The sequence below is a fragment of the Malus domestica genome, chromosome 16 (assembly GCF_042453785.1).
Source record: "Malus domestica chromosome 16, GDT2T_hap1".
In the NCBI taxonomy this organism is placed as follows: Eukaryota; Viridiplantae; Streptophyta; class Magnoliopsida; order Rosales; family Rosaceae; genus Malus; species Malus domestica.
The window spans coordinates 12,912,166-12,926,678 of NC_091676.1; the positions used below are offsets into that span (position 1 = coordinate 12,912,166).

General features: G+C 37.7%; 1 protein-coding gene across 1 annotated transcript; it reads left to right on the forward strand.

The window, feature by feature from the left end:
• Positions 1-10,681: 10,681 nt before the first annotated feature.
• Positions 10,682-12,403, forward strand: LOC103403755 (protein MTL1-like). The gene has a single exon (XM_008342586.4). It carries the CDS (start codon positions 10,967-10,969, stop codon positions 12,239-12,241), a length of 1,275 nt encoding a protein of 424 aa, XP_008340808.3. The 5' UTR covers positions 10,682-10,966; the 3' UTR covers positions 12,242-12,403.
• Positions 12,404-14,513: the final 2,110 nt, after the last annotated feature.

The window sequence follows — 14,513 nt, forward strand, 5'->3', positions numbered from 1 at the left end:
TACCACATCCGTCGGATTGTAAGTGAACGCCTTTAAACAAGTTAAGATGGTTTTCCATGGTTTGGAACCATTTGAACCAGTCCATGTATTTCTTTGGGAACTTACATGTAAATATCCGTATCTATATCCCCATGGAGAAAACACTAACCACATTTCATAATGTTACTATTAATCACATGACGTTTGAGAAAAACTTTGCACCGTAAGGCGTGCATTATATTGCACTATTTCATTCACCTCATAACGCTTCCTTTCCCACTTGTAAAATAACAGGGTTACCTTGGGCAGTGTAGGAACGACAGGTCCAATACACACTTTGGTAAGGAATTTGACTTGGATTGTAACTTTAGTTGTCCAATCAGTTCTACGTTGTCACTTAATCAACGGAACATGGTTCGATATCTTCACTTTTCATTTATGTATGTAGCTACCATATAAATGAAAACATTATTAATGGTAATCTCATTTCAATTCCATTTAGCTTATCCAAACTAGTGTACTGGACTAAGAACTTCAAGTCTCGGGAGTAATCCAGATTAATCTTATGAGATGGAAATGATTTGAGACAGCAATCAAGTATAGATTCATTATTGTGCCGTGTCTTCCTCTTCTAGGGAAGTGAATCCTACGAACCGAGTGATCTGTTGTGCTCCAGGCCCAGACAGATTGATTGGTTATCCGCTGGTGTATCGGACCGTCCAACATGGGTGTCCAAACCGTCCAACAAGGGTGGCACACCCTCCAAGGATGTTGACTCGACGTCTATCATTGTAGGCATGTTTGTAGCTGGTATATGATCTCGTCACTTTAGCTAGATCAGAGGAATGCGTCTGGAGCAACATTCTGAAAGTTAAAATTTATCACACTTGTGCGGTATGGGGATCGAGATGAGACATAGTGGGCATCATCCACGTAAATTCGCGTCGTTCTACAGGAGCATTGACGTTCTTATCTGCCCCTAACGGTGGAAAAACTGTCTCATTGAAGTGATAACCCGTAAATGAGCAGTAAGAGCTCGAAGAGAGCTAATGCAAACGAGAATCATAATTGATAAATATTCACATCCTTCTTTGAGGACCCAAGTTGGTACGTTGCGGCGGCGTAATTTGGCACATGGAATGCACACCCAAATGCGTAAATACGAAAATCATCAGGTTTGTACCCAGTAACCAACTATAACGTCATATAGGTTGGGTGGCAATAGGCCTCAAGGCGGACTAACATAACTGCGTACAAGATTACATAGCCCTAGGCAGAAACCGAAAACTTGGTACGTTTACGAAAATTCGGGCGATCATTTAAATTGTGCTTTATAATCGCTTGGCGATGCTATTTGGGGTGAACATGGGAATTAGATGTTCAATTATAAACCCAAAATACATGCAATACTTTATCGAAAACTGTCGATATAAACTTTCCGGCATTATCTAGAGTCCTAGACCTTAAGGGATAAGTAGGGTGGTGAGCCCTTAATCAGCCATGAGATTTAGCAGTAATTTGTGTGGATAAACATGTGATCAGTTTGTCGATTCATCAACCAAAACCATAAGTATTTATACGGTCCACATTTTGGTTGGATTAGTCCATATATATTCCCTTGAATCCACTGTGAAAAAAGGTGATTTTGTATCTTTGCGAGAGATGATTTAGAAAATCAATTTCCCTAATGAGCAGGTTTGGCAAAGTGTGCTTGTAGGCACAAGATCCTTACTTCGGGTAAGGAGATGCGTTTTAGCATCATTGTTCAACCTAAATGTCCCAAAAAGTCATGCCAAAGCAAGTAAACTGCTCAATCACCAGGCTCCAGGCCGGCCACATGTGGTGTGTTTCTAGTTAGGAGACAACCCATTGGCCCAAAATCAAAGCTTCAGGCTCATTTTTTGAGGTGGTGCAAAAATATTTCACTTTATTTTCTTCAGTGGTTCATTTATGATCATTGTTCTCTCGAATATCCTTAAAATTCAATGACATGGAGAATTTAAGGTCCCTTAAATAGTAATTTAGTACCATTCGTACAACGAGGAGCATGCCAATGCTCTTCATCAGGTTGGATAAACCTGAAGTCGTGTTTAGAGGTGTGATTTAGGTGTAAAGTTAATGTGCGTAGTACACATTCATCCAGACAACTAACTTTCCCACATTCCTACCTAATCACATGTTTAATTGAATCGGTCACATGTATTAAGAAACATGATTCAATTAACTCATATTCGAGGACAATATAAATAAGATTATCTGTAAGTAAAACATACACCAAACTTGAATCCAAGAACATGGAAAAATGTTCACAAAGTAATGGTTTACTAAGGGAATTCAGCTAAGAAAGCCATCCATGTCAACATTCTGCTCTTCCAACGATATTCGGTGAAGCAAAATTAGTCTCACATATTGACTACTAGAATGGTACTCCTTAACAACATTGGTAGGGGCACAAATATGTGCATAACCAATGATCTATTCCATCAAGACAGAAGTAGATTCTACAAGGTTAATGTTTAGGAATATTATCCCTTATTCTTGTCTTAGGTGCCAAGGATCACGCTTCGAGCATGATGCCACACCTTGGCAGGCCCTGATTCTACCATATATTTGTGGTAGTAATCAGATCCGAGAATTTGGTAAACTTCCGCTTTCTACACTGTTGTTTCAGAGGTGAGTTAGAAAAATGGAAGGACGAGAAAAGTATTTTCTTATCAAAATTCGATCAGATTTATAAACTTCAGAATTATACTCATTCATGGACGTAATCATGGTTTGCTTCAGGCAATGTCCTCCATGATTAAACGGTCCATAGGAGCGAGCCAAAGAGCCATGGAATCCTTGTTCGGGAGGTATTTCAATTTGTAATGCTTCAGGCATAAGTCTTCGAATGAAGATCATGGCGGAGGCTTATTCAGCTATTTCGTGCCATTGTTGGCTACAATGGTTTCTCAGCGTCTTAATAGTCAAGTGGATATTCACATCTTGTACCCATATAGAAAATGGTTTCTATTAGAAATGTCCAAATAAGGGAAATCGAACTTGTGACAGTTCGGCAATCCATTGAATTGGAGGGAACAATAATGTGATTGATGTTATGGGAATGAATCATCCATAAGCATCAAAGTTAGAACATTCGAGTTCTAAGACATGGTTTTCATGAAAAATGTTGGGTTTTCATGGGTGTATTGTTTTATGAAATCTTCGGGTTTTAAAGGCACTAAATTTGAAACTACAGGTTCAATTTAGTTTATGAACGGTTAGTTCATAAAAGAGAGGTTCCTGTAAGAACACAAAATGCAATATGCTGATTTTAAGTGTAGTGGATTTGAGGTTCTTCAGGAACTCAAGTGTGAGAGCGACTACAAAAGTATGTCAACGGTTCAAAGTATAAAAATAAATTATTGAATCGTTAATGTCCAAAAGTGGGCTTCAGGCCAATAATTTTGGATTTATTATCAGATTAATAGACTGCAGGTCACTTTTAATTAATTCAATAAATTGGGACCAAATGAGATCGATTGTAGAAACAAAAATAATTATAACATTCGGGTTAAAATTATTTAAAATACCAAAAATTAGCATTAGATTCAAAAAGCCGTAGCCCAATAACATTGGGCTTGGGTGCCGTGAGTAGCGCATCAAAAATCATGGTTCTAAAAGATGTTAGGCACTAGTCAGGCGGCGAGCTGGCGCCCAGGCGGGCTAGGCGGATTTGCATTTTTTAAATAAAATTTTTATATAATATAAAAATGAGTGCATGTTTACACTTAAAAAACCATGCTTGTATATAAAATTTGAAAAAAATAAAATAAAATACAAAACATACAAAAATAAATATTTATCATAAAATATGGACATTATATAAATTAGGGTTATTGTTAAGACCATTAAATTTAAGTTATTACTTATTGTTGGGCCTTATTCTTTAAAAAAGATGTTGGGCCTGATATAATTGTCAACAACTTTTATAATAAAAAACCCCTACCAACCCTAGCAAAACATTAGCTGCACCCTCATTTTTCTCTCAAATCTCACATGCACTCTCTTTTCTATCCCCTCTCTTTAGCAGATAATCCATTTCAACCTCCATCCCTCTTTGCACAATCTCTATCCCTCTCTCATTCTCCCTATCTCACTCTATCTTTCTTTCTTTCTTTCTTTCTTTCTCTCTCTCTCTTTCTCTCTCTCTCTCTCTCTCTCTCTCTCTCTCTCCTTCCCTCATCAGATTTCTCGACGAATCTGCGATTACTTGGTGCCACCGAATGTGGAAGGCAAAGGGGAGAACCACTTAGCACCACCGCCAGGCCGCCTAGGAACGCCTAGGAGCACCCAGGTGGGCGCCTAACAACTCTCCGATTTTGTCAACCGTTTGGCACCTAATCGGGTCGGCACTTCACTGCCCAGCACCTAGGCGGCCACCTTGGCCGATTTTTAGAATGCTGCCAAAAATATGGGCTGAAAAGAAAAAAAAAGAAGCCAAAAATTGGCTTTGGGCCGAGAACAAAAGGCAGCCCAGCAAATGATTGCTGATCATGGCTACACGGGGCATCCCATGCAAGTAGGCAAGCTGCAATTGCAGCATGAAGTGGGCCAAAGGGAATAAACGGGCCCAGCAACACAGAAGGCAGCTGGAGGCAGGCCGAAATGTAGGATCGAAGTCCAGAGGCTCGAAGGTTGCTGATTGGTGGGCAGAGGCTCAGAATAAGCCTAGCATTTGCTAGTTTTGGTTTTGCGCCAGAAACCCAACGACGCACTGAGACATGGGCGGGAAGCCCAGCATGAAAAACTCAGGCAATCAGGCATGGTCCAATACAAGTGCAACAAATCCAAATAGGGGCTGCTGATGCAGGACTGAAGTCGTTCGTGTCACTGGCTCAAGCTACAGGCTTGGCGTGGCTGGGAACGGCGGCTTAATCGCAACTTCCCCCAAATTAATATTTTGTTTTATTTTTCAACATCTAGGGTTTGAAAAACCCTAATTGCTTATAATTTATTCCGATTCTATACTTTGACCCACATATTTCACATAGCAAATATAATTGCGTTATGCATGAAACAAATATATATATTGTAAGGAAAATATAAACATAGGGTGGTTCATGTATCATGGGGAATGTTTTCATGCTACAAGGTCGTTTCAAATATCTTCCTTTATTTTAAGCGTACCTGATTGGCAGAAATCAACAAAAGCCTTTGAATTTGTAGAAGATTCCTTTTGGAAAGCCAGAATTGCATTTCCAATGCGTTGTATCACGTTCAACACAGAAAAATTAAATTGAATCAATAGCCTGTATATCAATTCAATAAAATAATAAATTAATCATAAAAAGACTGATTAAAACGTAATACTCCCCTAATTGAAAAATAAACTCTCTTTAGAGTAGCATCAAGAGCGTGTTGATAACGTGTTGTAAGCATAATTTGCTGAACAATTATGAAGGCCATAGAGAGAGAGAAAGGTGCGGCAATAGTAGAGAGAAAGAGAGAGATGTGTAATTGTGGGTGTGTGTTTTATTTCACCCTCATTGTGCTTTTATTTATAGTAGTAAAGAAGGTTAATTCCTTACCCTTTTAGAACTACAACATTTAATACGTAATCTATTCCTAATAGGAATATAAGAGATATTCCAAGATATACTAGGATTTACACAGTCACATTCGTAATCTAATAGGACTACAACAGAATTAATTTACTTCTAATTGCAGACAGAACAGTGTTGTTAGATTTTCTTTCTTGAACGGAGCAAAAGATGCAGCTGTAAATCCTAGGAGGATCTTAGGGATCCTCCAATCACATTCGTTTATCGTACATTGTGCGGTTAGAAATTATTGTAATTTTTTATTTAAAATTAAATATAAATAGTATCTAATAAAAACTAACCGCACGATAAACGATAAACGAATGTGATTGGAGGATGCGACAAAGATCCTCTCTCTTGTAAATCGAAGTTAATGCTGGACTGATTCTACTTGCAAATAATTGGATTTTATTAATAAAATAATTATGAATATTGACATCATACACAGTTTATGTTACAAGTATTAAGTAAGGGTAATGTTAGGGAAACTAAATTTGAAAACGAAATTTGCAAATTCATGTGTCACTAATAAGAATAAGCACATTTATCAATGTTTAAATAATAAATCAATCATTAACTTTCATATCGTTTAGTTTTTAAAATTTTATCTCTAAATTTACTCCCTCTGCATTACTTATTAAGTAAGAGTAAACTGTCGATTTACTCCCTGAACTTTCACTTAACTTTCGATTTCCCCTTTGAACTTTTCTATTGAAAAATTAAGGACTCAAACTAATTTTTTTAGCCGATTTTCCCCCTACCGTTAGTTTTTCATATACTCCATCCATATTTCTGTTAAGTGAGACCATATGCATAACATGTGAGGGTAGTTAAGTCATTTCACTCCTAAAATGATTAAAAACTAAAAATAAAAAACAAAAACAAAACCTTCCCTCTATTTTTTTTCCCGTAATTCCTATCCTCAATTTTATTTTTCCCTCTCATTCATATGCATGAGAAATGAACAAATTAATAATTTGACAAATGCTCATGGTGTTATTGTTTCCAAAGCAGTGCATTAATATAAGAAACATGTTCATAATACTCATAAAAAATGCTCAAGATAATTACATACTTTTCATAATATCATAATAATCCCAATACAATTCCACAAAATGATCATTAAGAAGTTGGAAAACATAACACCCTCAACCTTACTCAGCCATCAGAAATGAAAATAGGTTTAGGTACGAGATTCCAACCAAACGAGGAAGGGCATGGAAATAGTAGTTGATCTCCACGTGTCATGTGCATTTCGAGAAGAATGTTTGTGCTCTTGTTTTGATAACTAAAACCTTATTTTGCTTGTGTTTGGTTAAGTGGAATGCCCTTATTTTGTAATCGAGATTCTATAGGTTATATACCTTATGGATGGTAAAATCTCTTATGTTTTCCAACTTCTTAAGGATCATTTTGTGGAATTGTATTAGGATTATTACGACATTATGAAAAAGTATGTAATTATATTGAGCATTTTTTATGAGTATTATGAACATGTTTCTTATATTAATGCATTGCTTTGGAGACAATAACACCATGAGCATTTGTCAAATTATTAATTTGTTAGAGAAAATAAAAATTGTCATACCCATGCCTGAGCCCCACCACATCCCGGGCTTGATTCCGCCGTAGCACGATATTGTCCGCTTTGGTCTCCGACCACACCCTCACGGTTTTGTTTCTAGGAACTCACACAAGAACTTCCTAGTGGGTCACCCATTATGAGATTGCTCTCGAGCGAACTCGCTTAACTTCGAAGTTCTGACGGAACCCGAAGCCAGTAAACTCCCAAAAGGCCTCGTGTTAGGTAGAGATGAGAATATACATATAAGGCTTACAAGATCCACTCCCATGGGCGATGTGGGATGTTATAATCCACCCCTCTTAGGGGCCCGATGTCCTCGTCAACACACTTCCGACCAGGGATTGACTCTGATACCAAATTGTCACATTCCGGTCCGGGCCCCCACCACATCTCAGGCTCAACTCCGCCATAGCACAATATTGTCCGCTTTGGGTCCCGACCACGCCCTCACAATTTTGTTTTTGGGAACTCACACAAGAATTTCTAGTGGGTCACCCATCATGGGATTGCTCTTGCGCGAACTCACTTAACTTCGGAGTTTCGACGGAACCCGAAGCCAGTAAACTTCCAAAATGCCTCGTGCTAGGTAGAGATGAGAATATACGTATAAGGCTTACAGGATCCACTCCCCTGGGCGATGTGAGATGTTACAAAAATGGTAGTAGATGCTTCAAGAAAAAAACTAACTTAGCTACTTATGATGACAATAACACCTTATGTCATTTTGCATGCATAGGAATGAGAGGGAAAAATAAAATTAATGATAGGAATTAGCGGGAAAAAATAGAGGGAAAGTTTTGTTTTTTTTTATTTTCAGTTTTTTAATCATTTTTAAGAGTGAAATGTCTTAACTACCCTTACATGTTGTGCACATGGTCTTACATAACAGAAATATGGATGGAATACATGAAAAACTAACGGTAGGGGGCAAATCAACTAAAAAAAATTAGTTTGAGTTTGTTGATGTACAAAATCAGTGAGGACTTTGGTACAACAGAAAGTGTTAAGTTTATGACCTTTGCTAGATTGCTCCGATCAATAGTGTGGATAAGTATGTAAATGGATAGAGATATAGAAGCAAACACAAAATGTACGTGGTTCATCCAGATTGGCTACGTCCACGGAGTAGAGGAGTTCTCATTAATTGTGAAGGGTTTACACAAGTACATAGGTTCACACTCTCATTTTGTGAGTACAAGTGAATGATTTAGTACAAATGACATTAGGAAATATTGTGAGAGAATGATCTCTATTTATAGAAGAAAGTTTCTAGTTTCATTCTGACATTGACACGTGTCGTGTTGTGATTGGCTTCTGATGTTGACACGTGTCGTGCTATGATTGGCTTCTGATGTTAACACGTGTCGTGTTGTGATTAGCCTCTTGGTTGGAGGGAAACTCAATGAGAGGGAAAAATAAAATTGATGATAGGAATTAGCGGGAAAAAATAGAGGGAAAGTTTTGTTTTTTTTTATTTTCAGTTTTTAATCATTTTTAAGAGTGAAATGTTTTAACTACCCTCACATGTTGTGCACATGGTCTTACATAACAGAAATATGGATGGAATACATGAAAAACTAACGGTAGGGGGCAAATCAGCTAAAAAGTTTAGTTTGAGTCCTTAATTTTTCAATAGAAAAATTTAAGAAAGAAATCGAAAACTAAGTGAAAGTTCAAAAGGTAAATCGTCAGTTTATTCTATTAAGTAATAGCGCGGCGGGACGGAGAGGGAGTGGGACTGAGTGGGGAGTAGACATGCAGGACACGCAGCATATAAAGCCTGAAGAAATGCAACCTAGCCCTGCTGGGCCAACATTGCATAGCATAGAACCCCTAGTAGCATTGTAGCATTGCCACAGAAAGTGAGAGCAGTTGAAGGAATCTATTGCAGAAGCTTTTCTTCTTCCAATTAATTGTTAAATTTACTATATTATATAAAAAGTAAATTAACCAAATTCATTAATATAAGTAGTTCATCTTTAGTACAGTGTCTTTTTTGTCAAACAAGATTACTTTCATTAATTAAACAAGAAATAGAAAGTTTAAAGACAATCTAAATACAAGCATAGCCTAAATGTAAATATAACAGAAAAAGATGATGCTATAGAGATCAAATTAATTTTGAAACCAAATTATGTGTCACTAATAAGCAATAAACATTTTACTCAATACTTAAGTAATAATTCAATCATCAACAACCACATCATTTAGTTTACAAAATTTGATCTCCTTAGCATTACTTTAACAAAAAAACTCAAAAAGAGTAAGCTCACAACAACAAAAACCCTATATCTGGAAGAATGTAGATTCCACCACACTAGCTGGCCATCGCTAATCCGCCACCACAACCACCAAAAGGAAGAACTCATGAACAAACTGGATGAACGAAAAATGGAGGTGAGCAAGCCATCTGTGCAAAGACCGTTCTCATAATCCTACTAAATAGTGCTAAAAGTATTTTAACAACCACCCAACATCAAAGTGTACCGTAGAGGAGGGACACGCGATGAGCAGAGTATCAGAGGTTGTTGGAGGACTGATGATGGGGAGAAACATTGTAGGAAAAAAGGGATATAGAAGCCCATATCTTAGGCAATCTCAAGAAAGTTGGGACAAGGCTCTAGGAAACTAGAAATTAAAGACCAAAAGAAATGGATATGCAAAAGCCAAAAAACGCAAAAAAAGGGAGGAGACGAGTAAAAAGGGGGAAGCAAAGAAACAAAGAGGAAGGGTTCGGAAGGAAAAGGGAAAATCAATCATAGGAGAAGATGGGTGGGGACTGGGGAGAGGGAGGAGGGCTAGGAGACTTGAGAGGATGGAAGGCAAGCTAGCCGAAACCAGGGGTCGACGCCCAAGGGGCTTTCAAAGAAAGGGTTTTTGGGAGGGAGGGAGAAACATGGCTCTAGAGAGGGAAAAAAAAAAGTTCTCATTTACACTCCTAACACTAGCTCATTGTCTAATACAGAAATTAAGAGATTGATTTTTTGTAGTCTAGTTTATTAAATAATCCAAAATTTACACTGTGTTAATATTCAATTCTTTGACTACTCAATGGTCTCGAAATATTGAAAAAAATAATTGAAAATTCACACTATATTTTATTACAATTGGAATATTGAAGTAATTAACCAAATTTTTAGTAGACTAATTTTTGCATAATAGAGCTTTGAAAGAGATCTAAATATAAATCAGTTCTAATTATCAAACACCACCATGCATGATAAAAAAAAAACGTCAAATGAGAAGGTTTATAAAAAAACTTATGACTCTGACATTTTAATTTTACCTTCTCAGTGATCTTATCATCATGCAATATTATTACAATCAAAACCGTTTAATTTTTAAACCACTAGGATTAAAGATAAAAATGAATCCATGCAAAGTGCTGCTATCGAGAGATTTTTCAATATAACCAATAGACAGAATAATACATCACATGTTATTATGCAAATGATGTTATATCCGTTAGCCTTTTATAGATTCTTCTGCTTGGGCCGTCTGCAAAAATATTCAACTGTTGGTGTCTTTTTACACACTTTTTTAAGTCGGTCTTCCACGTGCTCCTGGGTCTCTCTCTCTCTCTCTCCCTCTCTCTCTCTCTCTCTTCAGTGCCATGATATATTATTTTCTCCCACTCAATTACACCTTCTGACCATCTCTTCTTACCCTTCTCTGTTTTGTTTGCTTCCACCCCCCATCTCTCCATCCAGCACAGAAAACCAGAAAAACAAAAACAGGACCCCTACCCATTGTGTAGAAAGATCAAACCTACCTCCCCATAACGGAAAGATTTGATCTTGGCAAACAGATTTTGAAAGATATGAATGCTGTAGCTGATCAAGATCAAGACATGGGAGATGGAATGCAGTGCAGTGACCATCCGTACAGAAGCAACCCAGGTGGGATCTGCGCTTTCTGCCTCCAGGAGAAGCTCGGCAAGCTTGTTTCTTCCGCCTCCCCTCTTCCCATCCACGCTTCTGCAACCTCTTCTTCTTCCTCCCCTCCTTTTAGATCTGACATCATCAATGGCGGCAATGGAGCTGCTGCTGGTCCGTCCAACCTCTCCGTCCACCCAACTTCTTCGTCATCAGCAAAACCCAGAAGCATTGGTAGTAATTCCCGCCACGACGATGAGTTTTACAACACGAGGAGGGCCAGGATTTCTTTTCTTTTGGCTAAGAAAAAGAAGAAAGTGAGTAATGGTGCTGCTACTACTGGTAACGGTGGTGCTACTGTTGCATCTTCCGATCGGGAAGCTGCTAACATGGTGTTTAACCGAAGCAAGTCTACCACCACCCCGCGGCGGGGCCACCATTTCCTGGATGGTTCAGAGGATTTTAGTCCAAGGAAGAGAGGCGGGTTCTGGTCGTTTCTGTATCACTCATCCACCAAGAACTCGTCGCACGCTCTGAACAAGAAGGCAATGGAGAAGTCCAGCTTCAGAGACAACTCCAACTCCAAGATCTCTTCCTCCTCTTCCTTCACGTCGGCGCAAAAGGACTCCAAATGCTTGGGCTCTTCTTCTCTGAGGAATAAAAGCGAACACCTGGCGGTCGACGCGGACGACGACAGCAACAGCAGCCAAGCCACCGCCGCCTCCGTCTCTTCCTTCGAGCGGAAGGTCTCGAGATCCAGATCCGTCGGCTGCGGAAGCCGAAGCTTCTCCGGCGACTTCTTCGAGCGGATCTCAACTGGGTTCGGCGACTGCACTCTCAGAAGAGTCGAGTCGCAGAGAGAAGGCAAGCCCAAAGCCGTGCACCGCGGCGGCGAACACAACCACCACAACAACCACTGCATGAAAGAGAAAGTAAAATGCGGCGGGATTTTCAGTGGGTTCATGATGACGTCCTCGTCTTCGTCATCGTCGTCGTCGTCTTACTGGGTTTCGTCCTCCGGCGAAGGGCCGCTCGTCCACGTCCGAAGCCGGAGCTGGGTGTGGGCGTTTGCGAGTCCGATGAGAGCATTCAGCAAACCTTCTTCGAAAGATGGGAAGAGGGGGATAATTAGACAAGCTTCAGATAAGAACACAGCTCCAAACTTGAATGCGATTCCTTCCTTGCTATCAGTCAGAAGTCGATTATCATCATCAGCATAATACACATTAAATTAAACTCTGCTAATTAATTACTTAATTTACTACTTGTTTATTATTAATTACTCTATTAGCGGCTCCCTGTGTTTATTTTGGCTTAATTTGTTGGTTGGTTGGTTGATTGCCATTCCATTAGTAAATGTAACACATTGTCTTGGTCTCTTACATCGTTTCATTTTTCTTTGTAGACATTATTTTGTCACATAAGCAATATTGTGCAATATTATGCGAGGCGGTCAGGACTCAGTTAGTTAAAAGTATTCACTCATGAACACACAAGTTATCCGTCGAATTGTACTTCAATATTCAATATTGTACAAGGAGCTTGGAGCTCCATCACTAAAATATATCACCCTCACATTTGGAGATTTTACATTACTATTGTGTTAAGAGTTTGTAGCTCGATCGGTTAAAACTATTTACTACTGCTTTCGAAGGTCTGTGTGGCCTGTTGTACACCAATCTTTTGGCAAGGGACTTGTAACACATTGCGTTTAATTGTCGGTCTGAGGTCATGTGGTCGAATCTTCCCTTCTTAATAATCCAATAAAAAGTAATTTTCAGACTCTCATTTTTTTCCCGACACTTCTCTCTTCTTCTCAACTTTTAATGAATAAGTCGAAGAAGAATTACAGGGTGTAAAAATCACAATTCATTTATATTTATTCTCTCTATAAAAAGAAAGATGAATATTGAAGGAATTGATTCCATGAGGAAAATACAGGTGAGTGTTGCACCATGGTGAAGTGATGGAGGGGAGAGAGCAAATGCTGATTTTTTTTTAACAAATGATATTATCTACATCAACGAGAATGAGAGAGTGGACTAGCAATAATATAGTTAAATTTATTTTTTACGAGAATCAAATCTAACACCTTTCACTTACAATTAAAGATAAATATCAATAGACTGTAATACCAATTGACAGAACAAATGCAGATGTTGACCATGTTGACCATCTTTTGATGAAATTTGGACCGTTAAGTTATGGCAAATGAAAGAGTTAAAAAAGTATTGTATGTGTTGTGAGTTTCAGATGTCACATGCACACATGTTTGATTGGGGTTTGGAGGAGCTGTAAGGTCTAAATAGATGGATACGTACAAATATCGGAGTGGCCCATTTTAGAGAATCCCCAGCACTATTTGGATTTTGGACTTACACTCCAATTATTTAATTTCTGTTATTTATGATGATCCTTTGACAATTATTATAATATACTTTTAATTAATTTCAATGGTCCCCACCTTCCAGTTTTTTTTTTCTTTTAATTTTCAAAGTTTTTAAAGATGAAGATCAGAAGTCACTTAGTACTACAATTTAGTGATATTCATTTTCACTGATAAGTGAGAGGTTTTAGGTTAGATTTTCGCCAAATGTGAATTTAAACCACATTATTGATAGCATATTGTGAGGTTAAGCCCACCCCTCCTCTTTAGTGTAGATAATATCATTTGTTAAAAAAAAATGAAAATTGGAAATAATATGGTGAATGATAGAAGTTTAGAAAGCGCAAGTTTTTTCAATTGGCTAATTTTTAGACGGTAAATAATAATGCGTTTGTAATAGATTCTAAATTTTCAGGTCCAAGTATTGAAGTGGTGGCTTGGGAATAAGGTGATACTTCTTCTAACTCAACTGGAGAATGATTTTCAGAGAACGCAACTGCGATGATATTTCGAACTAAACAGATATTAAAAAAGTGAAACGTTTTATAATATGTGAATAGTTTAAGGTATCAATCCACCTTAATAGCATTCTATTTTAAACTAATTTTGATTTATATGGATTTTTGAATAATGCACCAAAATTTCATATTTTACTGAAGGATAACTTCTAGACATTGGTTTTCTCCTTTAGCCCATTCTTATTTATCTTCGTCTTTTAATTATCTTTTAAATTAACTAGTGCAAAAATGAATTCCCTTAAAATTAAGCTTCATTTTTAATTGCAAATATTATGGGTTCACTGGATTAAACAGAATTAAGGTTACTCCACCTTTTACTTTACATGACCTGAATTCGGGATCAAAGCTTCCATGTCCCCAAGCTTGCTTGTGGATTCCCTCCTTAATTAAAACAAATTAAATTAGTGCCTAATTAATCTATGAATTTGGTTTGATTTGTTTTGACCTGGATTCGTTTATTTTTCCGTTTAGGTTTGTTTCATTATACATTTTTTGTTCATCTTTCCAACTATCTTTCACATCTTCTTCATCCGTCTTTTCTTTTATTTTCCTTTCATCACTAATACAAAAAAAATAAAATGCAGAATG